At 47.1% G+C, this 27,595-nt stretch overlaps 2 protein-coding genes across 2 annotated transcripts; both read left to right on the forward strand.

Annotated features, from left to right (window-relative positions):
* Nucleotides 1-235: 235 nt before the first annotated feature.
* Nucleotides 236-7,275, forward strand: LOC132591800 (vomeronasal type-2 receptor 26-like). The gene is made up of 6 exons (XM_088662537.1): nucleotides 236-541; nucleotides 801-1,070; nucleotides 3,020-3,232; nucleotides 4,100-4,226; nucleotides 4,482-5,312; nucleotides 7,196-7,275. The coding sequence occupies exons 1-6, from the start codon at nucleotides 236-238 to the stop codon at nucleotides 7,273-7,275; spliced, it is 1,827 nt and encodes a 608-aa protein (XP_088518663.1).
* A 6,358-nt stretch (nucleotides 7,276-13,633) lies between these two features.
* Nucleotides 13,634-26,119, forward strand: LOC118080175 (vomeronasal type-2 receptor 26-like). Its single transcript, XM_088662538.1, has 3 exons — nucleotides 13,634-13,915; nucleotides 24,843-24,969; nucleotides 25,209-26,119. Exons 1-3 carry the CDS (start codon nucleotides 13,634-13,636, stop codon nucleotides 26,117-26,119), a joined length of 1,320 nt encoding a protein of 439 aa, XP_088518664.1.
* Nucleotides 26,120-27,595: the final 1,476 nt, after the last annotated feature.

Below are 27,595 nucleotides of genomic sequence, written 5' to 3' on the forward strand. Positions count from 1 at the left end.
AAGTTACAGGTAGGTAGCCATGTTGGTCTGACATGGATGAAACAAACAAAAAAAATTCCTTCCCATAGCACCTTGTTGTTGCTATGGGATGGCTCACTTGGATCAGCCATCAGCAATTCCTGTGTTGGCCAATTCAGGGGGTTGGCCTAGACCTTGGGGTCGCTTCCACCTCTACCATTCTCTGATTCTATGACTTTGAAATACATTATTAAATGGAGGATGACGTGTGAAATGTATGTTTTGTTGCAGAACACAACAAAAAAATTTATTCCACAATCTGGCTTTCCTGCTCGCCATCCACGAGATCAACCAGAATCCCAGGCTCTTACCCAACTTCACCCTCGGCTACAATATCTATGAGAACTATTACAATACAAGAATCACATACGACGCCATGGTAGAGCTGCTCTATACCTGCCAAGCAAGTATTCCAAACTACAGGTGTGGAAGGCAGAATAACCTGCTGGCTGTTTTAGATGGCGCAGACTCTGAAATCTCTCTCCATATTTCAAACATGTTGGGGATCTACAAAATCCCACAGGTGTGAATTGGGGAACAGTCTAAGTGCACTTTGCTTTAAAATGGGTTTGGCTGTCTGAGGGAGAACATTTCTGTTAGTAGCAATCTTCCTTCCTTCCTTCCTTCCTTCCTTCCTTCCTTCCTTCCTTCCTTCCTTCCTTCCTTCCTTCCTTCCACCTATCCATCTGGATTGACAGAATCCTGCTATGGAGATGAAACCTGTATTTCAGGAAATTCAAACAAAGCCAAGCAAAACACTTTTCTCTTCCATTCCCATCCAGGTCAGTTATGGGTTTGTCTCCCATGACCTCAGTGACAAAACTCGGTTCCCCTTTTCCTACCGGATGATCCCCAAAGATGATCACCAATACAGAGGGATTGTCAAGTTGCTCCTGCATTTCAGATGGACGTGGATTGGTCTCTTTGCTCCAGACAATGACAATGGAGAAAGGTTCCTGAGGTCCTTGACCCCTATGCTCACCTTGAATGGGATTTGTGTTGCCGTCTCATACAGAATCCCAGAAATGACTCAGTCTGAAGTGAAAATTCAGGTTGATTCATTTCTCCCATGGAGACAAGTCAATGTATTTGTTCACTATGCAGAGACTCATTCTTTCTTCAGTGGAATATTCTTCGTAAATCAAATGCTCACATTGTGGCAACTGTCCACTGAGGGGAAAGTCTGGATCACAACAGCTTTGTGGGATATCACCCCAATGTTGTCTGACTGGGAGTTACATTTCGAGCACCGCCACTGGTTTTTTTCCTTCTTAATTCAGACAGAGATTGCCCTAAAACATGACGATTTTGACTTCAGTCACATAGTTCATCACTTGCTGACAACATTTGATTGTTTCTTTTCAAAGCACTTGTTTTCTGCAAAAGAACGTTGGAGATGTGAACAAAAAGGGGAATTGCCCCTGGATGTCCTCAAGCAGAGTCTTTCTCCAAACAACTACAACATCTATAGCAGTGTGTATGTTGTGGCACATGCCTTAAATGCTGCTTACTCATCCAGATCCAAGCAGGTGGCAATGATAGGTGGAGGAGACAGGCGGAGGCTTCAGAGGCTACAGCCATGGCAGGTATTCCCTTTGCCATCACAGATAGTACTAATGAAATGTGCAAAAGGGCTCTATCATTATTTAGAGCAGTCTTTGTGGAGATCCCACAACCACCCTTCACTTCTTCAATATTTATGCATTTTGGAAGGGTATCTCACCTGTAAGGGGGAGGGCTTATAGGGAACAGCCTCCACTCATCAGATCGAGTTCCTCTCAGAGCAGTAAGTCCAGCAGCAGATCAGATTACAGGAGGCAGGAAGCAGAGCGTGAGGGACAAGGCTCCAGCAGCGTCAAAGAGACTCCACTCCGAGTAGAGAGGGAGGCAGAGGGGTAGGAAATGAAGGGAAAGCAGTCAGGAGGACGCCGCTCCGCCCCCCCCCCCCGATGCCTGAAGTGAGGCGAACGGGACCCCGTAGTACAAGGGGGAGGCACTTTGGCGTTCTCAAGCTGTTATGTTGGGCGCAAAACAGAAAGAAGCCATTGTGAGGTTCTGACTCAGACTGAGCAGACATGTTTTCCATAGACTTTGCACTGTAAATAGAATGCACCATAATAAACACCTTAAGACAAGGAGGCGTGGCGCGTCGTTACTCAAGAGTAGCCACAAAAACCTGTGACATCACCAATCAGGAGGATGTTTTTTGCGGGTTGGGGGTGACATTTGTTTTTTGCGGGTTGGGGGTGACATTGCCATAGAAAAAGCAACAACCTTTTCTTATATTTCTAACCTATGGTGGAGGAACTTCTGAGGCGGCCAAATTTAGCGTGTGTATGTGTAATAATAATACCTTTATTGTCAATGTACAACCTGTGTACAATGAAATTAACTGATCCCCCCCACAAACAGTCAATCCCAGTGCACTCTGTGTGCTTGTCGCACAACACACCAATTCCTAAAGTCAGTTGCACTATTTCCTTGCAAGCTCGATGTTTACCAGCTCTCTGTGTGAGTTGGTGAAGTCCATTCCTCGCACCACATTGCGCAAACACATCCATACACATATTATTCCAAATAGCACACACCCTTCTCAGGAGCTCAAAGCCGCAGCGTGTGAATGTGCCGTCATCCTGTGGCAAAAAAAATTATGAATGGGAACAGGGGATCATCACAGACATATCTTATAAGGAGAACAGGAAGACAGTTTTGGAATTCATAGAATCATAGAGTTATATGATTATATCTGGTGATCCAGGGCTGAAAAGCCTCCATGGCTGCCTCCCCAGAGTCAGAAGAGTTCTGTTCTCTGACAACACCAGCAATAACCAGGGGCAGCTGGAATCCGGTGCTAAAAGCTTGATCTCGGGAACCGTTGTGCAAGATTTGGTTACAATCAGAGCAACAAAACATTATTTCCAATAAAAGAACTTCACCTTTCGCCCCATCCCCAAATGGGAAGCACTGAAGTAATGTTCTTTTTATCCATGTGTCGTTCTAGTTCCACTCATTTCTGAGGAACTTTGGATCTCACAATGCCTCCATGGATGGGGATGGGGAGTTGGCAGCCAACTTTGATATTTTTGCCAGGGTGGTGTGGCCCAACACTTCTGTGGCTTCTGTGAAAATTGGGACTCTCGAGCAGCGAGCACCTCCAGACAAAAAGTTCAGCATTGACGAGGATGCCATTGTGTGGCTTGGGCTGCTCACTCAGGTGAGGAAAACCAAGGGTTAAGAATCCCAGTTCTTCAGTGCCTTCAGAACACTAGGTGGGTGTTATTTGCAGAAACACCCGGTGAGCCCCTCACCCTACTGCAGTAAATATTAAGGCTCTTCTCATCCTAAGGCATTTCATAGAATCATAGTATTGTAGAGCTGGAAGGGATCCCAAGGGTCATCTAGTCCAACCGTCTGCAATGCAGGAATCTCAGCTAAAGCATTCATGACAGATGGTCATCGAACTTCTGCTTTAAAACTGTCAGGGAGAGAGTCCACAGCCTCCCGAGGGAGACCAGAAAGTTCTTTCTGATGTTTCCTTGGAATCTCCTTCCTTGTAACTTGAAGGCATTGGTTCAGGTCCTTCCCTCCAGAGCAGGAAAAAAACAAGCTTGCTCCATCTTCCATGTGGCAGTGAAGCTTTGCATCCATCTCATCTGCTTAATTTGCCCCAGATCAGACTAGGTACTGATATCAGTTTAGAGCAGGCATCCCCAAACTTCAGCCCTCCAGATGTTTTGGACTACAATCTCCATCTTCCCCAAACTACTGGTCCTGTTAGCTAGGGATCATGGGAGTTGTAGGCCAAAACATCTGGAGGGGCGCAGTTTGGGGATGCCTGGTTTAGAGAATGCATTTACAACATTTCAAGGATAGGTGGTTTCCCATTCTGAGAAAGTAATGCTGGACCAGAGGGACCTGTGGTCTAATCCACAAGGACCCTTCTTTTGTGGGGGAGACGCTAGAGCAATTTTCTATTAAAACGAGGAGTGATTGTGTATTTTCTTTGCCTGTTACTCAGTTCTGTGGCTTATTCACCCATCCCTAACACTTTTTATTGGATATTCATTCATTTTATGGTTAGACTCTTCCACATTCAAGGTGCAGCAAAAGCTGCTCTTCTGGATACGTCAAAGTGATTCAAGAAGGAAAACCGCTTTGCTGCCATGCTTGTGCTCAATGTCCCAATGGGACCATCTCCACTCAGGAAGGTAAGGCATTCCAGAGGGAAACGAAGCCTTTATCTGACCAAGGCATGTCCCACCAACTAGAAGAGGCTGCCCCAAAAGGGTAGACAGAGTGAAGCCAGGAGTCTCAAGAGCATGATTTAGGACACTCTAGGCCTCTGGTAGGGGGTGCCACCCAATATATTCTTGAAGAATCGAGACTAATACAAATCATACATGTATGATACATGGAACAAAAATCATAGGACAATGAAGTCACTCTTTCTCATCTCATTGCAGATGCAGAGCATTGCCACAAATGTCCAGAAGATCAACACCCTAACAAGGACCAAGATCAATGTGTCCCCAAGATTATCACCTTCCTAGCCTATGAAGACACATTGGGGATCCTCTTGGTTTCCATTGCCCTTCTCTTATTTTTAATCACAAGCTTTGTCTTAGGAATCTTCATTAGATTCTGGGAAACTCCCATTGTCAAAGCCAACAATCGGGACCTCTCCTACATCCTCCTTGTCTCTCTCCTGCTCTCCTTTTTGTCCTCCTTCCTCTTCATAGGCTGGCCCAGGAAGTTGACCTGCCTTCTCCGACAAACAGCCTTCAGCATCATCTTCTCGGTTGCCATGTCTTCTCTATTGGCTAAAACCATCACTGTGGTGCTGGCCTTCATGGCCACAAAACCCGGGAACAAGGTGAGGAGATGGCTGGGGAGGAGTCTGGCCAACCCCATTGTCATTTCCTGTTCTGGTGTTCAAGTTATCATCTGCAGCATCTGGCTGGGGGTGTCTCCCCCATTCCCAGATTCTGACATACAGTCTCAGCCTGGAGAGATCATCATGCAATGCAATGAAGGGTCTGTGGCCATGTTTTATGGTGCCCTCGGCTACATGGGCTGCTTGGCTTCCATCTGCTTCACAGTGGCTTTCCTAGCCAGGAAACTGCCTGGGTCCTTCAATGAAGCCAAGCTGATCACCTTCAGCATGCTGGTCTTCTGCAGTGTTTGGGTGTCTTTTGTGCCCACCTACCTGAGCACCAAGGGGAAATACATGGTAGCCGTGCAGGTCTTCTCTATGTTGGCCTCCAGTGCTGGGCTTCTGGGCTGCATCTTCCTTCCCAAGAGACAAAGTCAGAAAAGCTAAAGCACAGAATGAACTCAGGCTCGCTAGAGAGGTTAAAAGCAACAAAAAGGGCTTTTATGGGTATGTCCGTAGCAAAAGGAAAAACAAGGAAACAGTGGGGTCACTCAGAGGAGAAGATGGTGAAATGCAAACAGGGGACAGAGAAAGGGCAGAACTCCTCAATGCCTTCTTTGCCTCAGTCTTCTCCAAGAAAGAAAACAACGCCCGACCTGAAGAATATGGAGCAGATGATTCAGCAGGGGAAACACAGCCCAGAATAAGTAAGGAGGTAGTACAAGAATACTTGGCTAGTTTAGATGTATTCAAGTCTCCAGGGCCAGATGAACTACATCCAAGAGTATTAAAAGAACTGGCAGAGGTGATTTCAGAACCACTGGCAATAATCTTTGAAAATTCCTGGAGAACAGGCGAAGTTCCAGCAGACTGGAGGAGGGCAAATGTTGTCCCTATTTTCAAAAAGGGGAAAAGAGAGGACCCAAACAATTACCGCCCAGTCAGCCTGACATCAATACCAGGAAAGATTCTAGAGCAGATCATTAAGCAAACAGTCTGTGAGCACCTAGAAAGAAACTCTGTGATCACTAAAAGTCAGCATGGGTTCCTGAAAAATAAGTCATGTCAGACTAATCTGATCTCATTTTTTGACAGAATTACAAGCCTGGTAGATGAAGGGAACGCTGTGGATGTAGCCTATCTTGATTTCAGCAAGGCCTTTGACAAGGTGCCCCATGATATTCTTGTAAAGAAGCTGGTAAAATGTGGGCTAGACAATGCTACCATTCAGTGGATTTGTAGCTGGATTACTGACCGAACCCAAAGGGTGCTCATCAATGGCTCCTCCTCATCCTGGAGAGTAGTGACTAGTGGGGTGCCACAGGGTTCTGTCTTGGGCCCAGTCTTGTTCAACATCTTTATCAATGACTTGGATGATGGGCTTGAGGGAATCCTGAGCAAGTTTGCAGATGACACCAAGTTGGGAGGGGTGGCTAACACCCCAGAGGACAGGATCACACTTCAAAATGGCCTCAACAGATTAGACAACTGGGCCAAAGCAAACAAGATGAATTTTAACAAGGAGAAATGTAAAGTACTACACTTGGGCAAAAAAAATGAAAGGCACAGATACAGGATGGGAGACACCTGGCTTGAGAGCAGTACATGTGAAAAGGATCTAGGAGTTTTGGTTGACCACAAACTTGACATGAGTCAGCAGTGTGATGCAGCAGCTAAAAAAGCCAATGCAATTCTGGGCTGCATCAATAGGAGTATAGCATCTAGATCAAGGGAAGTAATAGTACCACTGTATTCTGCTCTGGTCAGACCTCACCTGGAGTATTGTGTCCAGTTCTGGGCACCACAGTTCAAGAAGGATACTGATAAGCTGGAACGTGTCCAGAAGAGGGCAACCAAAATGGTCAAAGGCCTGGAAACGATGCCTTATGAGGAACGGCTTAGGGAGCTGGGTATGTTTAGCCTGGAGAAGAGAAGGTTAAGGGGTGATATGATAACCATGTTCAAATATATAAAAGGATGTCATATAAAGGAGGGAGAAAGGTTGTTTTCTGCTGCTCCAGAGAAGCGGACACGGAGCAATGGATTCAAACTACAAGAAAGGAGATTCCACCTAAACATTAGGAAGAACTTCCTGACAGTAAGAGCTGTTCGGCAGTGGAATTTGCTGCCAAGGAGTGTGGTGGAGTCTCCTTCTTTGGAGGTCTTTAAGCAGAGGCTTGACAGCCATCTGTCAGGAATGCTTTGATGGTGTTTCCTGCTTGGCAGGGGGTTGGACTGGATGGCCCTTGTGGTCTCTTCCAACTCTATGATTCTATGATTCTATGATTCTATGATTCTATGATTCTAAGTGCTACATTATTATATTCAGGCCTGATCTGAATACAAAGGAGCATCTCACAACGAAAACGAAAGACAGCACTTGACTCTTAAAATATTAATTTATGACTTCCGCTCGCGCTCGTCGGGAGTTATGGCTGACCCGTACCATCTTCCCGACCCCCATGGGGAATTCTGGTGGCTGCTAGGGGAGTAAAGCAGTCCACTTACTCTCCCGGGATGACGGGAGGGGCCGCTGGCCCGCAGATGCCCCTTAACCCACCCCAACCTGTTGAGGGGGTTTGGGGGGCCTGGGCTGAGCACCCATGGGAGCCGGAGTTCCTGGAGGCCACCCTATGCGAGCGCGATCTCCATGATGGCGGCTCCCTCGTTGCGAGAAGCCAAGTTGCAGGGAACTAGGCAGAGGGCCTTCTCGGTGGCGGCGACTACCCTGTGGAACGCCCTCCCAACAGATGTCAAAAGGAAAACAACTACCAGACTTTTAGGAGACATCTGAAGGGAGCCCTGTTCAGGGAGGCTTTTAATGTTTAGTAGATTATTGTGTTTTATTCTTCTGTTGGAAGCCGCCCAGAGTGGCTGGGGAGACCCGGCCAGATGGGCGGGGTATAAATAATATATTATTATTATTATTATTATTATTATTATTATTATTATTATTATTATTCAAAAGAAGGGGGAGAATATACTGCCAGGACTTTATCAGTTTCTGAGCGAGAAGAGAATCGAGGGAGTATTTCATCAAGAAGAAAGTATGATTGGGACGGAACGATAAGGGAAGTGAACTTTTTATTTTTATAGTTTAAGATGTCTCCTTCCCGGACAGACTGTCTGATTATTTGGGACAAATGGGAAACGAACTGTGTGACATCGGAATTCATATAATTAGAGGATTGTCATCTGGTATGATTTTAGAAGTTGCTTTGTTAAACTGTTAAGAGTAAAAAACCTCCCAAATCATGCTTATTGGAATGGCCTGGAAGCCGCCGGTGAGTTGGATTTACGAGCTGTGGCGTATTTGGAATTTGAGAGATAATAGCAGCCTAATTGAAGTCTCGGAACGCAGAGGGCAGCTAAAAGGCGAGGAAAGCCATATATCATCTATAAGAGATTGTGCATAATGTGAACTGGCTGTTCTTCGCCAAAAAGCTGTACTCTTGCGATCGACGGACAGTTTAGAAGAAGATGGAATACGATCTGAGGCGTTCAAGATGGCGCTGGCTTGTGTCGGACTGTTGACGCGGCAAGAAAGGCACTCCAGATCAAGAGAGATTTATGGGGAGGTTGGACTGGACAAAAAACCCACACAGGAAGAATGGATATGTGTTAAATCTTGTTTGATGCCTATCTCAGAAGCTGCGACAAAAGACAAAAGAGAGAAGAAAACATCTAGAGGGACTCTTGGAAAAAAATTGGGACTATTGTGGACTATAGCAAGATTTTGATATCAGGATTAGGATGGCAGTGTGAACGGTGTGAAATTTGTTATGATTTGGCATAATATTTGGCTTAATCGATATGTATGTGTATAATTGGATATAATTGAAATAATTGAATTGTGTTTTAATTGGAAAATTTAATAAAAAGTATTAAAAAAATAAAAAATAAAATATTAATTTATAGTTGAACTGCAGTGAAGCAGTAATGGAACTGCAATACTTCTCATTTAAATGTAGCTTCACACATGGTAAACCCCATTTATTTATTTATTTATTTACATAAAATTTATGCTCCACTTCATTGTAGAAAAAAAATCAAAGTAGTTTCCAAAAGGATAAAGCAATAAAATTATCATTTTATTTAACAAATGGTAAAACCACAATAGAATAAACTAAAACAAATTAAAACTCTTACAAGCTTTATAAACATCTCAGTAAGGCAAAGGGTAAAGGGTAAAGGGACCCCTGACCATTAGGTCCAGTCGTGGCCGACTCTGGGGTTGTGCGCTCATCTCGCATTATTGGCCGAGGGAGCCGGCGTACAGCTTCCAGGTCATGTGGCCAGCATGACAAAGCCGCGGCTGGTGAACCAGAGCAGTGCACGGAAATGCCATTTACCTTCCCACTGTAGCGGTTCCTATTTATCTACTTGCACTTTGACATGCTTTCGAACTGCTAGGTTGGCAGGAGCAGGGACCGAGCAACAGGAGCTCACCCCGTCGCAGGGATTCGAACCGCCAATCTTCTGTTCAGCAGGTCCTAGGCTCTGCATCCCCAGTAGCACCTTAGAGACCAATTAAGTTTGTTCTGGGTATAAGCTTTCATGTGCCTGAACACTTCTGCAGATACTCTGAAACAGAAGTCGCCAGACCCTTATGTATAGTGAGAGGGTAGGCAGGGCTATTTCTCAGAAGGGTAGTGGGAATGTGTGATTGGCTAATGGGTATGGGAAACCTTGTATCCAAGATTGAGGGGGACCATCACGCATCACACGGGTGTGATGTCACACATGTGCGATGTCGGTTAGTCAGGAGGAGGCCGAGCAGGGAGCCCAGCAGCTTTAATGCCTGGCGGCTCCTCTTGTCATACTCCAGAGGAACTGGCCACTGAAGCCAAGCCACACTCAGCTTCCTCCACCCCCTCAACATTGTGGGGCCCTGCCCCCTGTCAACACATATTGTGGGAGCCAAAGTCAGCTTGGCCCCATAGAGTCAGTGCCCCTGGTGATTGGGCATCTTGACCATGAGACTAATAGTTCCTTCCCATTTAAGCAAACGATAAAGTGCCAGTATATCCTGTTTTCCCAAAATCTTTCTTTGTGGATGGTAGATTTTTCTCGACTATAATGCAGCCCAATTTTTCAAATCCTAACCTCCTTTTTTTGGACCATTGGTGAGTTTTTGCAAACAGGTTTTGATCCACCCAAGCACTTGTGTATGGAGCCAAACAGAGAGTTTGTGATCCATGGCAGAGGCAATTCTTCCCCTTATCATTGTGTAAATCATGGTGATTTCGTTCTCTAATTGTGCCAAAACTCAAGGGACTTCCCTGAATATCACATCTGAGACCGTGAGCAGAAATTGCCAGAACTGGGAGTGACAAGACGCAATTCCTTGCATCAAGCCTGAAAAAGGTCGGGGTATAAATATGGTGCACTCCACTGAGATATTGGGTTGGGGGTTTCAAAGTAGCAGGGATGCTGCCAGTGATACTATGCTCTTTGAATGAGAAGCCCTGGTGGGATTCCCATCTGTATTAGCAAAGTCACAGATTGTAGCTTTGTTCAGTTTTCTGTACTTCTTTGCAGCAAACAGGCAAGAGGGAAGTGAGTGACAGTCTCAGGCATGCCCATGATAATACTGCTGCTGCTCTACAATGTCTATGGGCAGCTGAAGGGGAAATGTCCCTTGAATTTAGTGGGAGATCAGTATTACGCCATGAACTATTATGGAGCAGGAGACCATCTCATCGGTGGGATTATACCCACACTAAATGGCTATTCCCACGCAAGCTCTTTCTCCCAGGTTCCTTTTATCAAAATATCTCCGTAAGTAAATTATGTGCGGATGAGTTTAATGGTAGTAAATCATAAATCTAATTCATTGTTGTTTTGTTGTTTAGTCGTTTAGTCGTGTCGAACTCTTCGTGACCCTATGGACCAGAGCACACCAGGCACTCCTGTCTTGCACTGCCTCCCACAGTTTGCTCAGACTCATGTTCGTAGCTTCGAAAGCACTGTCCAACCATCTTGTCCTCTGTCGTCCCCTTCTCCTTGTGCCCTCAATCTTTCCCAACATCAGCGTCTTTTCTAGGGAGTCTTCTCTTCTCATGAGGTGGCCAAAGTATTGGAGTCTCAGCTTCACGATCTGTCCTTCCAGTGAGCACTCAGGGCTGATTTCCTTCAGAATGGAGAGGTTTTATCTTCTTGCAGTCCATGGGCCTCTCAAGAGTCTCCTCCAGCACCATAATTCAAAAGCATCAATTCTTTGGCGATCAGCCTTCTTGATGGTCCAGCTCTCACTTCCATACATCACAACTAGGAAAACCATAGCTTTAACTATACGGACCTTTGTCAGCTAGGCGATGTCTCTGCTTTTTAAGATGCTGTCTAGGTTTCTCATTGCTTTTCTCCCAAGAAGCAGTCGTCTTTTAATTTCGTGGCTGCTGTCCCCATCCGCACTGATCAAACTTCTTTAAAAGAGATGGTGGGTCCTTTTTTGCATCGGTCCCTGCTAAATCCCAGTCTCTCCGTAAGTCTCTGTTTTGCAATGTGATTCTGGAATGGAGCAATATGTACCCTCCAGCTATTTTATTATTATTATTATTATTATTATTATTATTTTAAATATTCTTTATTGAAATTTATTTAAAAGTACACGGATGTACAAGAATATGTGTTTAAAAGAAAAAATCCATACATTTCAACTCATACACATAAGAATAAATAAATATTAAACAAAAAACTAAGTCATTTTCAAATTGTTTCATCTAAATTTAAACATATACTTCCAACCCATTTCATTATACCTAGTTACTTCTACCCTTATTATTTCACAGGTTTTTTTATTACTATATCTTCTTCTTTTCCCTCTTTTATATACTTTGTTTATTTTTCCTTTACAAATATCATTCCAGTTCTGACAATATGGGGTTGTTGATGCTATAGAGATTTAAATATTCTTTATAGGTAACCCACTCTCTTGAAACTTTCTGTTTTTCCAATCCTCGCACCCAACCCGTCAATTTCGCTAGTTGTAGGTATTCTATCATCAAAATCTGCCATTCTGTGATTGTTCGGAGTGTCTCACCTTTCCATTTTCTTGCTACCACAACTCTAGCTGCATTCAAACCATACATGAATAGTGTTCTTAAAGATTTCAGGCTTTTTATTAAATGTTGTTTTGAACAGTTTTTTAAATTCATCATAAATATCATTCCAATATACCTTCCTCATTCCACAGGTCCACCACATAAGGGAGTAGGATCCCATCTCTTTTTTGCACCTCCAACACATTGGATTTCTCCCCTTATACATTTTGGCAAGTCGTTGAGGGGGAAGATGCCACCTATAGACCATTTTCATGTTATGTTCTCTAAGGGTGTAACACGCAGAAAACTTCATATCTATTATCCCTAGCTGTTCCCATTGTTCCATGAGTATGTTATTTTTAAAAGCTTATTTTCAATAGCACAATATGAGAACACATTAAAGCCTTTAACTGACCCATAAGATTAGACCGTGATGCATGTCACCAAATCCCCTGGAACTCTACCTTATTTCCTCTTGCATTGCCGCTTTATTGGTTTTAAGTTGCATTTTTGTATTAGTGGATTTTCTTGTTGCACTGTATACCGTGTGCACAGCTTGGAGATTTAAAGGAAAGGTAAGTGGCAGATCCCAGCTCCTGCCCACCTAGCTATTCGAAAGCATGTCAAAGTAGATAAATAGGTACCACTCCGGCGGGAAGATAAATGGTGTTTCCGTGCGCTGCTCTGGTGTCGCCAGAAGCGGCTTAGTCATGCTGGCCACATGACCCGGAAAAACTGTCTGCAGACAAACGTCGGCTCCCTCGGCCAGTAAAGCGAGATGAGCGCCACAACCCCAGAGTTGTCTGCGACTGGATTTAACTGTCAGGGGTCCTTTACCTTTTTAAAGTGGCAGATAAGTTCTCTGGAATAAACAAATATGTATCAGGATTATTTTTTCCTAGTGTGCTTTTAAGAACAATAAGTGAACTCATTCTTGTTTATAAGAAAATCAAACAGGGAAGTAAGTTTCCTTCTGTTTGCCACCTCCAATACACACAAACACAGATGAACATCTGCCTTGGGTTGCAGCTGCTTAATAAAGAAAGGGGAGGTATCCTGCTACAGTCTACTCTGACTGGCAGCCACTCACCAGGCTCTTCCATGGCAGAGGTGAGCTTGAATTAACTACTGCAGTTTAAAAATCAGCATTTTTTGTTATCATTAGCATTATTATTGCTTTTTTTTTTGCATAATCTTAGAAGGTTGTACACAACAAACACTGCCACTTCTGAATATACCACAACATTACTGGATAGACACATCTGTCTTGCCTTTGTGGTGAGGATTGTCCCAACATTTGTTTTTGTTTTATAGTAATTTTTATTAGAATTTTTTCTTAAAATAATCACAACAAAAAATGACATAACAAAAACTATAAAAAGACACTACAATAACAACAATAAAAAGAAAAATAAACACAAAAATTCAAATTACTTGTTCCTTTTTGCTTCACATTATATATGGGGAGCCCCTCGGGTTCCCGTCAACTGCGGTTCTTTACCAAATTAATTTTTTAGCAATTTCCAAAACATTTTAATCACATTTTCTAATCTTATTTTACTCCTTTATACTTAACACATTTGTACTAAATTTTTATTGCTTGGAAATGCCCTTCATGTTGCTGAATGTGGAACGTTACATGTGTTGTTAAATTGAGGGTGATGGTGCAACATATATGCTACCTTGCAGAAGACTAGACATGATTTTATACGACAATATTGCCTTCCTGCTCGCCATCCACGAGATCAACCAGAATCCCAGGCTCTTACCCAACATCACCCTCGGCTACAATACCTTTGACAACTATTACAATACAAGGATCACATACGACGCCTTGGTAGAGCTGCTCTATACCGGTCAAGCAAGTATTCCAAACTTCAGGTGTGGGAGGAAGAATGAACTGCTGGCTGTCCTAGAAGGTGCTGATTCTGAAATATCTGTCCATATTTCAAACATGTTGGGGAACTACAAAATCCCACAGGTGTGAAATGGGATGCACTTTAATTTCACTTTTCTTTGAATGGCCCTTTTCTCTGTCTGAGGGACAAAGCTACCCGGCCAGATGGCTAGCTGTCAGTTTCGAGCTTTATTTGTCCTTTCAACAGCCTTCCTTCTTTCTAAATCCTTCTAGATTACAGGGTGTTGAATTTCACTCCAATCCACACAGAATCAATGCAACAGAGAGTCTATTGACATAATGTTAGTATGACTAGGGTTTGGTCACCTAGTGTAGCCCAAGGCTGCAACTGAATCCAACTTACCTGGAGCTAATTCCCAAGAAATTCTATAAGACTTGCTTCTTAGCAAACCTGGTTAGGATTGTTCCTGGCACAATTTCACTATTAATAAATTACTGGATTACTGCAATGTGCTCTATGTGGAGCTACCTTTGAAGGTGACCCGGAAACTGCAACTAATCCAGAATGCGGCAGCTAGACTGGTGACTGGCAGCGGCCGCCGGGACCACATAACACCGGTCCTGAGAGATCAAAACTGGCTCCCAGTACGTTTCCGAGCACAATTCAAAGTGTTGGTGTTGACCTTTAAACGGCCTTGGTCCTGTATACCAGAAGGAGTGTCTCCACCCCCACCGTTCAGCCCGGACACTGTGATCCAGCGCCGAGGGCCTTCTGGCGGTTCCCTCATTGTGAGAAGTGAGGTTACAGGGAACCAGACAAGGAAATAAACAGTTATCCTAATTTCAAGGAAATAAACAGTTATCCTAATTTTAAAAGACATCTGAAGGCAGCCCTGTTTAGGGAAGCTTTTAATATTTAATGCTGTATTGTTTTAATATTCAATTGGGAGCCGCCCAGAGTGGCTGGGGAGACTCAGCCAGATGGGCAGGGTATAAATAATAACAGGGCCAGCTCTACATAGACCCCCGGTGGCGCAGTGCACCACGGCGGGGGGCTGGTTAGCTGGGCGCCGGCCTGGCAAACCAATTGCGTCCTGCGAGGGTGGGGCGGGCGGCGGAGCGATCTCCGCCCCTCAGCACCAGGGCGCGCGATCTGCTCAAGATGGCCCTGAATAATAATAATAATAATAATAATAATAATAATAATAATATTTATTATTATTATTATTATTATTATTATTATTATTATTATTATTATATACTTGATATGGACATTCTGTGATATGGAGATGAGAGATGCATACAAGGGGATTCAAAGGAAGCCAAGTGTGAGGGACAGGGGATATCGCGAAGTCCCTCCCCTCCTGAGTTCAAGCCCATCCCCGACCACAGGGGAAAGCAGAGGGAGCTCCGATTCCAGTGAGGAAGCAGGAAGTCGGGTCCGAGGCTCAGGCAAGGTAGCGGAGCCAGGGTCCCAGGTGGGACAGGAAGGGGCAAATAAGGGGGGTGACCCATCCCCCCAACTCCGGAATTACGCAGAAAGAGGAGGGGAAAGAGGATGGGTCTTTCAAGGCTTTTGTGTTGGGGAAAGACGCGCCAAAAGCCATTCGGAGGTTCTGCAACATAATGACCCAATCGTTCCGTGTAAATAGCAATGACTTCAGCACTGTAAATACGCAGCACCAATAAAAGGATAAAATGCAGAGCTGCGTAGCGTCGTTACTCTGAAGTAGCCTGCTCCGGCCACTGTGACAGCAACCTCCGAATCTTTTTTTGGGCTACTTTGGAGTTGCCGGGATGAGTGTGTCAGAGGCGGAGAAATGGCGGCAGATCGCGGAGAAAGCCCAGCAGGCGCAGGGGGAATTAAAGGCGGCTAAAGAAGAAACCAAGAAGGTCCAGGACGACCGGCTACAACTTGCGGAACAGGTGAGAGCGCTTCAGGAAAGAGAGCAGCAATTAAGGGCAGTGGCGGTAGACCTCCAAAACAAGCTGGATGCAGAGAAAAACAAGGCGGGAGGGGCCCACCAATTCCAAGTGCTGCCGGGAAGGAGAGCCGGGACCCTAGTAAGCAAGTTCAATGGAGACCCGAGGGAATATCATGGCTTTGAGACTGAGATTGTGTATGCTCTTGAGCTGCACCATGATGACTTCCCTGATGATGAGCACAGGGTAGCGTTTATTGTGGAGCACCTTACCGGGGCAGCCAGGGAGTGGCTAAGACCGTTAATCGCAACAAAGATTCCTTGCATGAAGAATGTAAAACTATTTCTAGAAGGTTTGAAAACTATGTATTCGTCCGATAGTCATATGGACCAGACTAAGGAGGAACTTCATAATTTACGCCAAGGAAAAATGACAGTTCGCGAATATTGGGCGAAATTCACCATGCTGGTGCACAGACTGGGGTGGGAACTAGAGTCAGCCCCAATGCAAGCGGCGTTCTACTTGGGTTTGCATGAGGAGGTGAAAGATGAGCTCTCGAGAGGTCCAAAGCCCAGTACTATGGATCAGCTGAGCAAAGAGGCTCTGGCGGTGGGGGTGAGACAGGAGTCCCGGTGGAGCGACAAGCAAGCAACGCGCGCAAAGCGGGCTTGGTTCCCACGGTCGCAGGAGAAGCCACTCCCCCAACAACCCTTTCAAGCCACGCCTGGGGCCAGCCAGGACCAGGAACCCATGCAGATTGATAGCGCGCGCGGGGGGGCTTTTCAAACCCCAGCGGCGCCAAGACGCAAGGAGGGAAGGGGCGGGAATTGCTTTCTCTGCAACTCCCCCCAGCATCTGGTCAGAGACTGCCCACATCGCAGGGAGTGGCAAGGAAAGGCGGGAACGGTTGTGCCCTCCCCCACTGACGCAGCACCACAGCAGGGAAACGGGAAAGCCTGGCTGCAGGAGACAAGGGGCAGCAGCCAGGCACAGTCAGCAGACAACAGCCCCAGCCCGCCCACCCGCACAGCGTGGAGCAGAACCAGCCCACCCCTCCCAGAGGAGGAGTGGTTCTAGAAGTGACGCTAACGCTCCCAAATGGCTATCCCCTGACGGTCCTCGCCCTAATTGACAGTGGTGCCTCAGCCAACTTCTTCTCGAGAAACTTTGCAGAAGAGCACCAGATCCAGCTTCTGCAGCTGGATTTTCCCCTGCACGTAGCCACCATTGACGGCAGAGAGTTGCTGGGAGGGGCCATCACTCATCAAACCCCCCCCCCCATGAGAATGACGGTGGGAAGGCACTCAGAGACACTGGCATTCAACGTCACCACCATCTCAGACCCCCCCATCGTCTTGGGCATGAGCTGGCTGGCGCGCCACGACCCCTCCATCAGTTGGCACCAGAGATGCATCACGTTTGGATCGGACTTTTGTCTGGAACATTGCATGCAGCACCAACCAGGGGAGGGGCCTCCGATAGCCACGGTGGCCACCATGCACGTCAAAGGGGGTGAGGCGATACCCAAGCCGTACTGGGACCTGCAGGAGGTTTTCAGCGAAACGGAGTCCGACCACCTACCCCCGCACAGGCCTTTTGACTGCCAGATCAACCTGGTGCCAGGGGCAACTATACCCCCAGCCAAGCTATACGCCATGTCAGATCAGGAACTGGAGGATCTGCGCGCTTTCATCGACAAGAACCTCAAGCGGGGGTTCATCAGAGAAAGCAAGGCAGCAGGGGGCAGCCCGGTCTTCTGGGTGGACAAGAAAGACACGCAACAGCGCCGTCTTGTGGTGGATTTTAGACGGCTGAATTCAGTGACAGAGCCGGTGGCTTTCCCCATGCCCAGAGTGGACGATCTCCTGACAGCGGCACGCAGGGGCAAGATTTTCACCAAGCTAGACCTGAGGGGGGCGTACAACTTGATCAGGATCCGGGAAGGCGATGAATGGAAAACCACGATGTTCACGCCTCTGGGCTCTTTTGAATATCTGGTGATGCCCTTCGGGTTGCAAGGGGGCTCAGCATGCTTCCAGGCCTTCATGCACCACGTCCTGGGGTCCCTTCTCTTCAAGAACTGCTTGGTCTTCCTGGATGACATCCTTATCTATTCCAATGACCCAGTGCAGCATGTGAAAGATGTCAGGGAGGTGTTGCAGCGCCTGAAGGAGAACCACCTGTATGTGAAGCTGGAGAAGTGCAAGTTTCACACCAAAGAGGTGGACTTCCTGGGCTACAAGCTGTCAGACAAGGGGTTAGCGATGGACAAGGACAAGGTGCAGGCCATCCTGGACTGGCACAGCCCCAGGACGCGCAAAGATGCCCAACGCCTACTAGGCTTCGCCAACTTCTACAGGAAGTTCATCAAGAACTTCTCTCGCATTACGGCTCCCATCACTGACTGCCTGAGAGGCAAGCAGAAGTTCAGGTGGACACCAGAGGCGCAAGCAGCGTTCGAAAGCCTCAAGAGGGTGTTCGCCTCAGACCAGAACCTGTTCCACGTGGTACAGGATGCGCCCCTTCGCGTGGAGACAGATGCTTCAGATAGAGCTCTGGGCGCCATTTTGTTGCAACTGGATGCCAACAGAGAGTGGAGACCCTGTGCCTTCTTCTCCAGGAAGCTGACCCAGCCAGAGCGCAACTACACGGTGTTTGATAGGGAACTTCTTGCGATCCACGCTGCGTTCCAGCATTGGAGACACTTCCTGGTGGGCGCCAAGCACCCCATCCAGGTGTGCACTGACCACAAGAACCTGGAGTTCTGGAGAACTGCCAGGGTGCTCAACCAGCGGCAGATACGGTGGGCAGAGTTCTTCTCGAACTTCAACTTCTCCATCCACTACATCCCGGGGGAGCAGAATGTCAGGGCGGATGCCCTCTCCCGCAAACCGGAGTACATGGAGGAGGAGGCGCCACCGGCACCCAGGCACATTTTTCCCCCGTCAGCATGGTCCTGCGGAGCAGCAGTGGTGAGCGAGGCAGAACTCACAGCACTGACAGCAGCGGATGAATTTGCCAACCGCATCTTCAGAGAACTGAGAGGGGGGAGGGAGCAGGCAAAAGACTTTGCAGAACGCAGGGGGCTGCTTTTCTACAAGGGTGCACTGTACCTGCCCACCACCCAGCTCAGACGTAAGGTCCTCAAGCAGATGCACGACAACCCAACGGCGGGTCATTTTGGAAGGGACAAAACCGCTCACCTAGTCATGAGACACTTCTGGTGGCCAGGGGTGCGGGAAGATGTTCGAGACTATGTACGGGGCTGTGACACCTGCCAGCGGGCGAAGGTGGTCAGAGCAGCGCCAGCAGGATTGCTGGAGCCCTTAGCCACACCACACAGGCCGTGGGAAGTGGTGTCCATGGACTTCATCACAGATCTGCCTTCTTCCAGAGGCAAGGCCGCAGTGTTGGTGGTGGTGGACCTTATGTCCAAAATGTGCCACTTTATACCGTGTGCCAGAGCGGTCTCTGCAGAAGAGACAGCCAAACTGTTTGTTGACCACGTCTTCAGACTGCATGGATTACCTTTACGAGTTATTTCGGATAGAGGCCGCCAATTTGTTTCCAGGTTCTGGCGGCGGCTCATGAACCTCCTGCAGGTGGAGGTCAGCTTGTCGACGGCTAGACACCCGCAGACCAATGGACAGGCGGAGAGGGTCAACGCCATTCTGCAGCAGTACCTAAGATGCTACGTCAGCCAGAGGCAAACAGACTGGGTGGCTCGCCTGCCACTGGCAGAATTTGCCTACAATAATGCAGTGCACGTCTCCACAGGGGTGTCGCCCTTTAAGGCCAATTATAGGCGGGACCTCAGATCTTTCCCAGAGAGGGAGGGGGAGGAGGAAGAGGAGGGCCCGCAGGCTGAGGATTGGGCAGAGGAACTGGAGACGGTGCACCAGCAGCTCAGAGAACACTTGGAGAGAGCCAAGGAAGCGTACAAGAAGGGGGCAGATCGCCACAGGCGACAAGGGGAGGTCATCAGGGTGGGGGACAAGGTTTGGTTGTCCTCGGAGGGCCTTCCCATCAGAGGGAGGTGCAAAAAGCTGGCGCCCAAACGGTTGGGCCCCTTCACGGTCACGCAACAGGTCAACCCGGTGGCCTTCAGACTGGCACTGCCAGAGGACATGAGGGTGCACCCAGTGTTTCATAGATCGCTGCTGTCGCCGTACAGGGAAAGCAGCAGGCTCCGAGACAGCGAACAAACCCCCGAGGGAGGGGGGGAGAGGGAAGGCAGGGAGCAACTCAATGAGGCCACGGCCATCCTTGATTCACGGAGAGGGGTGGGGGGCCTGGAGTACCTCATGGCATGGGAGGATGCTCCACCGTCCCAAAATGAATGGGTCCCAGCCACTCAGATACAGGAGGAATTCTTGGTGGAAGAATTTCACGCCCTCTTTCCCCACAGACCCAAGCCCTGGCACATGGAAGGGGAGGGGGAGGAGGAGGAAGCACGGGAGAGCAGTTCACCATGGCGTTGGGAAGTGGAGTTTGAGGAACCAGAAGACAAGGTATGGGTGTCACCGAGATCCACCCAGTCAGAGGCAGAAGCAGATTGGCAGCACATTTTTACCCCCACTAGCTCGGACGCCACGGACTTTTTGGGATTCCAGTCCTCCCAGGCGGAAGGGGGGGGCTCGCAGGACTGGGGGGAGGTGTTCACACCAACGGGCTCGGAAAGTACTGAGTTCTTAGGCTTCGAGTCGTCCCCGACACCTGGGGGGGACTTGGGGAGGGGAGAAGGAGAGCTTGGGAGGGGGGTGGATGTGAGGGACAGGGGATATCGCGAAGTCCCTCCCCTCCTGAGTTCAAGCCCATCCCCGAGCACAGGGGAAAGCAGAGGGAGCTCCGATTCCAGTGAGGAAGCAGGAAGTCTGGTCCGAGGCTCAGGCAAGGTAGCGGAGCCAGGGTCCCAGGTGGGACAGGAAGGGGCAAATAAGGGGGGGAGACCCATCCGCCCAACTCCGGAATTACGCAGAAAGAGGAGGGGAAAGAGGATGGGTCTTCCAAGGCTTTTGTGTTGGGGAAAGACGCGCCAAAAGCAATTCGGAGGTTCTGCAACATAATGACCCCATCGTTCCGTGTAAATAGCAATGACTTCAGCACTGTAAATACGCAGCACCAATAAAAGGATAAAATGCAGAGCTGCGTAGCGTCGTTACTCTGAAGTAGCCTGCTCCGGCCACTGTGACACCAAGCAAGACACTTTTCTTTTCCATTCCCATCCAGGTCAATTATGGGTTTGTCTCCCATGACATCAATGACAAAACTCAGCTCCCTTTTTTCTACCGAATGGTACCCAAAGATGATCTCCATTACACAGGGATTGTCAAGTTGCTCCTGCATTGCAGATGGACGTGGATCGGTCTCTTTGCTCCAGACAATGACAATGGAGAAAGGTTCCTGAGGTCCTTGACCCCTATGCTCACCTCAAATGGGATTTGTGTTGCCGTCTCATACAGAATCCCAGAAATAACTCAGTTTGGAATGACAATTCTGACTAATTCATTTCCCAAAAGGAGAGAAGTCAATGTATTTGTTCTGTATGCAGAGACTCGTTCTTTCTTCATGGACATATACATTGTAAATCAAATACTCACATTCTGGAAAATGTCCACTGAGGGCAAAGTCTGGATCACAACAGCTTTGTGGGACATCAGCAAAACGTTGCCTGACGGGAGGTTAGGTTTCCAGCACCGCCACTGGTTTTTTTCCTTCTTAATTCAGACAGAGATTGCCCTAAAAGATGACAATTTTAACGTCAGTCGCTTAATTCCTTACTTTCGGACATTTGATTGTTCCATTTCAAAGCACTTGTTTTCTGCAAAAGAACGCCAGAGATGTGAACAAAAGGCGGAATCGCCCCTGGATGTCCTCAAGCAGAGTCTTTCTCCAGAAAACTACAACATCTACAGCAGTGTGTATGCTGTGGCACATGCCTTACATGCTGCTTACTCATCCAGATCCAAGCAGGTGGCAATGATGGGTGGAGGAGACGGGCAGAGGCTACAGAGGCTACAGCCATGGCAGGTATTCCCTTTGCCATCACAGATAGTACTAATGAAATGTGCAAAAGGGCTCTATCATTATTTAGAACAGTCTTTGTGGAGATCCCTTTACCACCCTTCACTTCTTCAATATTTATGCATTTTGGAAGGGTTTCTCACCTGTAAGGGGGAAGGCTTATAGGGAACAGCTTCCACTCATCAGATCGAGTTCCTCTCAGAGCAGTAAGTCCAGCAGCGGATCAGATTACAGGAGGCAGGAAGCAGATAGTGAGGGAAAAGGCTACAGCAGCGTCAAAGAGCCTCCACTCCGAGTGGAGAGGGAGGCAGAGGGGCAGGAAATGAAGGCAAAGCAGTCAGGAGGACGGCCCTCTGCCCCCCCCCCCAATGCCTGAAGTGAGCCGAACAGCACCCCGTAGTACAAGGGGGAGGCGCTTTGGCGTTCCCAAGCTGTTATGTTGGGCGCGAAAGAGAAAGAAGCCATTGCGAGGTAGACATATTTTCCGTAGACTTTGCACTGTAAATAGAATGCACCATAATAAACACCTTAAGACAAGTAGGCGTGGAGTGTTGTTACTCAAGAGTAGCCGCAAAAAACTGTGACATCATCAATTAGGATTTGTTTGATTTTGCGGGTTGGGGATGACATTGCCAAAAACAATGCAACAACCTTTTCTTATATTTCTAACCCATGGTGGAGGAACTTCTGAGGCAGCCAAATTTAGCGTGTGTATGTGTAATAATAATACCTTTATTGTCAAAGTACAACCTGTGTACAATGAAATTAACTGATCCCCCCCACAAACAGTCAATCCCAGTGCACTCTGTGTGCTTGTCGCACAACACACCAACTCCTAAAGTCAGTTGCACTATTTCCTCGCAAGCTTGATGTTTACCAGCTCTCTGCGTGAGTTGGTGAAGTCCGTTCCTCGCACCACATTGCGCAAACACATCCATACACATATTGTTCCAAATAGCACACACCCTTCTCAGGAGCTCAAAGCCGCAGCGTGTGAATGTGCCGTCATCTTGTGGCAGAAAATTATGAATGGGAACAGGGGATCATCACAGACATATCTTATAAGGAGAACAGGAAGACAGTTTTGGAATTAAATTACGTTGTATTACATTGTATTAAAATGAAACAATTCGGCAAGATTTGTAATAATTTGGAAAAATGATTAAAAAATAATAGTTGGGAAATGAAGCAAGAAGCACAGGGTAACAGTGGGGGAATCGCTCAGGTGCCTTCCAACCAGCAGGTGCTTTCCCCATTAAGCCCAAATAGCAAGCAAGCAAAAAGGAGATAGAGAAGAGAGGGAAAGGGGCTGTCCATTCAAGCAGCAGGAAGAGTGGAGGGAGCTTTCGAGGCAGTATTGGTATATCTGGTGATCCAGTGCTGAAAAGCCTCCATGGCTGCCTCCCCAGAGTCAGAAGAGTTCTGTTTCTCTGACAACACCAGCAATAAGCAGGAAGAACAACCAGGGGCGGTTGGAATGCGGTGCTAAAAGCTTGATCTCGGGAACCGTTGTGCAAGATTTGGTTACAATCAGAGCAACAAAACATTATCTATATATATATAAACGTAAAAAAGGTGAAACTGTGGGCTCCACTTTTCTCTAAATCCGCTTGACCGATTTTCCTGGAATTTGGACACAACGGTCCATGCCACTACCTGAGTGTTCGCACAACCTCAGATTGCTCACATCTCATACCTGCGCAGGTAAAAACCTGCTTTTCCACAAACTAAAACAGCACCCTCAAGTGGCGTTATTCCCACAGCTCCTCCTCCACCTCCTCCTCCCTCCCCATGGAGTCTAGCCCACACCCACAAACCCCGCCTTCACCATGAGAACTTGTAAAACAGGGGGACTCTGAGACTCAGGGGGATCTGAAGGGGGGCTATTACCCTCCATTTGACAGACTAACGCACAGCAACGCATGCAGGGCCAGCTAGTTTCCAATAAAATAACTTCACATTTTGCCCCATCCCCAAATGGGAAGCACTGAAGTAATGTTCTTTTTATCCATGTGTCGTTCTAGTTCCACTCATTTCTGAGGAACTTTGGATCTCACAATGCCTCCATGGATGGGGATGGGGAGTTGGCAGCCAACTTTGATATTTTTATCAGGGTGGTGTCGCCCAACACTTCTGTGCCTTCTTTGAAAATTGGGAGCCTCAAGCAGCAAGCACCTCCAGACAAAAGGTTCAGCATTGACGAGGTTGCCATTGTGTGGCTTGGGCTGATCACTCAGGTGAGGAACACCAAGGGTTAAGAATCCCAGTTCTTCAGTGCTTTCACAACACTAGGTGGGTGTTATTTGCAGAAACACCCAGTGTGCCCCTCACCCTACTGCAGTAAATATTAAGGCTCTTCTCATCCCAAGGCATTTCATAGAATCATAGTATTGTAGAGCTGGAAGGGATCCCAAGGGTCATCTAGTCCAACCCCCTGCAATGCAGGAATCTCAGCTAAAGCATCCATGACAGATGGCCATGAAACGTCTGCTTTAAAACTGCCAGGGAAAGAGTCCACAGCCTTCCGAGGGAGACCAGAAAGTTCTTTCTGATGTTTCCTTGGAATCTCCTTCCTTATAACTTGAAGGCATTGGTTCAGGTCCTACCCTCCAGAGCAGGAGAAAACAAGCTTGCTCCATCTTCCATGTGGCAGTGAAACTTTGCATCCATCTCATCTGCTTAATTTGCCCCAGATCGGACTAGATGCTGATATCAGTTTAGAGCAGGCATCCCCAAACTTCAGCCCTCCAGATGTTTTGGACTACAATTCCCATCTTCCCCAAACCACTGGTCCTGTTAGCTAGGGATCATGGGAGTTGTAGGCAAAAACATCTGGAGGGCCGCAGTTTGGGGATGCCTGGTTTAGAGAATGCATTTACAACATTTCAAGGATAGGTGGTTTTCCATTCTGAGAAAGAAATGCTGGACCAGAGGGACCTGTGGTCTAATCCACAAGGACCCTTCTTCTGTGGGGGAGACGCTAGAGCAATTTTCTATTAAAACGAGGAGTGATTGTGTATTTTCTTAGCCTGTTACTCAGTTCTGTGGCTTATTCACCCACCCCTAACACTTTTAATTTGATATTCATTTATTTTATGGTTAGCCACTTCCACATTCAAGGTGCAGCAAAAGCTGCTCTTCTGGATACGTCAAAGTGATTCAAGAAGGAAAGCCGCTTTGCTGCTATGCTTGTGCTCAATGTCCCAATGGGACCATCTCCACTCAGGAAGGTAAGGCATTCCAGAGGGAAAGGAAGCCCTTATCCGACCAAGGCATGTCCCACCAACTAGAAGAGGCTGCCCCAAAAGGGTAGACAGAGTGAAGCCAGGAGTCTCAAGAAGAGACATTCTAGGCCTGTGGTAGAAGCTGCCACCCAATATATTCTTGAAGAATCGAGACTAATAAAAAGACCTGAATGATACATGGAACAAAAATAATAGGACAATGAAGTCACTCTTTCTCATTGCAGATGCAGACCACTGCACCAAATGTCCAGAAGATCAACACCCTAACAAGGACAGAGATCAATGCATCCCCAAGATTACCACCTTCCTAGCCTATGAGGACACATTGGGGATCCTCTTGGTTTCCATTGCCCTGCTTTTGTTCTTAATCACAGGCCTTGTTTTAGGAATATTCATTAAATATCTTGACACTCCCATAGTCAAAGCCAACAACAGGGACCTTTCCTACATCCTCCTGGTCTCCCTCCTCCTTTCCTTTTTGTCCTCCTTTCTGTTTATAGGCCGGCCAAAGAAAGTGACCTGCCTTCTCAGGCAGACGGCCTTCGGGATCATCTTCTCAGTTGCTGTCTCTTCTTTGTTGGCAAAAACTATTACCGTTGTGATGGCCTTCCTGGCCACTAAGCCAGGAAACAGGGTGAGGAGATGGCTGGGAAAGAGTCTGGCTAATTCCATTGTCATTTCCTGTTCCAGTATCCAAATTCTCATCTGTGTCATCTGGCTGGGTACCTCTCCTCCATTCCCAGACTCTGACATGCACTCCCAGGCTGGAGAGATCATCCTGCAATGCAATGAAGGATCTGTTGCCATGTTCTACACTGTCCTTGGCTACATGGGCTTCCTGGCTGCCATCTGCTTCATGGTGGCTTTCCTAGCCAGGAAGCTTCCGGGATCCTTCAATGAAGCCAAGCTGATCACCTTCAACATGCTGGTCTTCTGCAGTGTTTGGGTGTCCTTTGTGCCCACCTACCTGAGCACCAAGGGGAAGTACATGGTGGCCGTGCAGATCTTCTCTATGTTGGCCTCCAGTGCTGGGCTTCTGGGCTGCATCTTCCTTCCCAAGTGCTACATTATCATATTCAGGCCTGATCTGAACACAAAGGAGCATCTCACAACAAAAACTAAAGACAGCCCTTGACTCTTAGAATATTAATTTATATTTGAACTGCAGTGAAGCAGGAATGGAACTGCAATACTTCTCATTTAAATGTAGCTTCACACATGGTAAATCCCATTTATTTATTTATTATTTCTTTATTTGATTTCATACAATTTACGCTCAACTTCATTGTAGAAAAACCCCTCAAAGTAGTTTCCAAAAGGATAAAGCAATAAAATTATCATTTTATTTAACAAATGGTAAAACCACAGTAGAATAAACTGAAACAAATTAAAGCTCTTACAAGCTTTATAAACATCTCAGTAGGCCTGTCTAAATAAGAATGTTGGTAACAATAAAAAAACCAATGCATGATAACTCACCACTAGCCACAGACCTTTTGGACTTAATGTTTTAGAAGTGCTTGTTTATTGCACTGTGATCCATCAAACAGGCCATTGGCAGCTGCTGGTCTTGACTTATTGGCTGCGGTTGCTTTTGCATTTTGGAAATAAGGATGCTGGAATGTACCTGTGTTGGAAACCTAGCTCTTCCCTCTGTAATGGGACTAGACACTGGCCTGAGTCCTACAGAAAGGGAGGGGTTTGGTTTGGAGGAAGGCTGCTCAAGGATACTGGGCTAGAGGTTTCCAGCATCATGCAAACTGGGTGAAAGTTACTTCCTTTGCAAACCACTAGGTCATCTTAACCCCAATTTTTGCCCGGACATGCCTTTATAAGGAAAATGGGTATGAAAATGGGTTCCGGTTCCCGCCTGCAGGAATGGCGGACCTGTTTTCCATCCCTCCGACCTTCGTAAGGAATTTGGCGGTTGCTAGGGGAGTAAATGGCAACCCCCTACTCTCTCCGGGGGTTACGGAGAGGGGCCGCTGGCCCGCGATGCCCCCAGACCCACTCCGACTGTTTTTGGAGTGGGGGGAGCTTGGGCTGAAGCACTTACGAGAGCCAGGACTCCCGGACGCTAATCTGCATGGCGGGGATTTCCATGGTTAAAGAAGATAATTAGGCTTAAATCTATGGACATACTTCAGAAGGAGGGGAAGAAGCGCTGTTTACTGCTGAGAAATTTATGCTGCTGAGGGAGAGGAGTCAAAGGCTGTATTTCATCTGGAAGAAGGATTGATGGGGACGGAGCGATAAGGGAAGTGAGTTTTTTTTTTTTCTTCATATGAGTTACTTCGTACCTTCCCAGACGCGATGTCCTGGCTTGTTTGGAGTGAAAGAGAAGCAAAAGACTGTGTGAGTTGAACTTTATAAACTGTTGTTACTGAGCATATTTTTTAAAGATGTGGAGTTGCCGACGAGAAAAGCCCCCCTCTAGTTGGACGGAAGGAGTGCCTGGACGCGTTCGGAGGATTTATGAGCTGTGACGCACTTTGAATTGGAGCAGCGACCTGAAGCTAAGTTCAGCTATAGGGCAAGGAGATCCATTAATTTACCAAGAGTCTTTGATGTCTGGATCTTCTGCCTGGAAAAGCTGTAAATTTTACAAAGA

This window comes from Zootoca vivipara, chromosome 2 (assembly GCF_965207765.1).
Source record: "Zootoca vivipara chromosome 2, rZooViv2.hap1.1, whole genome shotgun sequence".
NCBI lineage: Eukaryota > Metazoa > Chordata > Lepidosauria > Squamata > Lacertidae > Zootoca > Zootoca vivipara.

Bases quoted from the DNA above. Each gene is read 5' to 3' on its own strand.
- LOC132591800 (XM_088662537.1), top strand. From the start codon at position 236: ATGTTTTGTTGCAGAACACAACAAAAAAATTTATTCCACAATCTGGCT. The intron at 1,071-3,019 runs GTTGATTCATTT...GTGTCGTTCTAG, and splicing joins AGTCTGAAGTGAAAATTCAG to TTCCACTCATTTCTGAGGAA. The intron at 5,313-7,195 runs CCAAGAGACAAA...GATTCTATGATT, and splicing joins TCTGGGCTGCATCTTCCTTC to CTAAGTGCTACATTATTATA.
- LOC118080175 (XM_088662538.1), top strand. From the start codon at position 13,634: ATGATTTTATACGACAATATTGCCTTCCTGCTCGCCATCCACGAGATC. The intron at 13,916-24,842 runs GTGTGAAATGGG...TTTTATGGTTAG, and splicing joins GGAACTACAAAATCCCACAG to CCACTTCCACATTCAAGGTG. The intron at 24,970-25,208 runs GTAAGGCATTCC...TTCTCATTGCAG, and splicing joins GACCATCTCCACTCAGGAAG to ATGCAGACCACTGCACCAAA.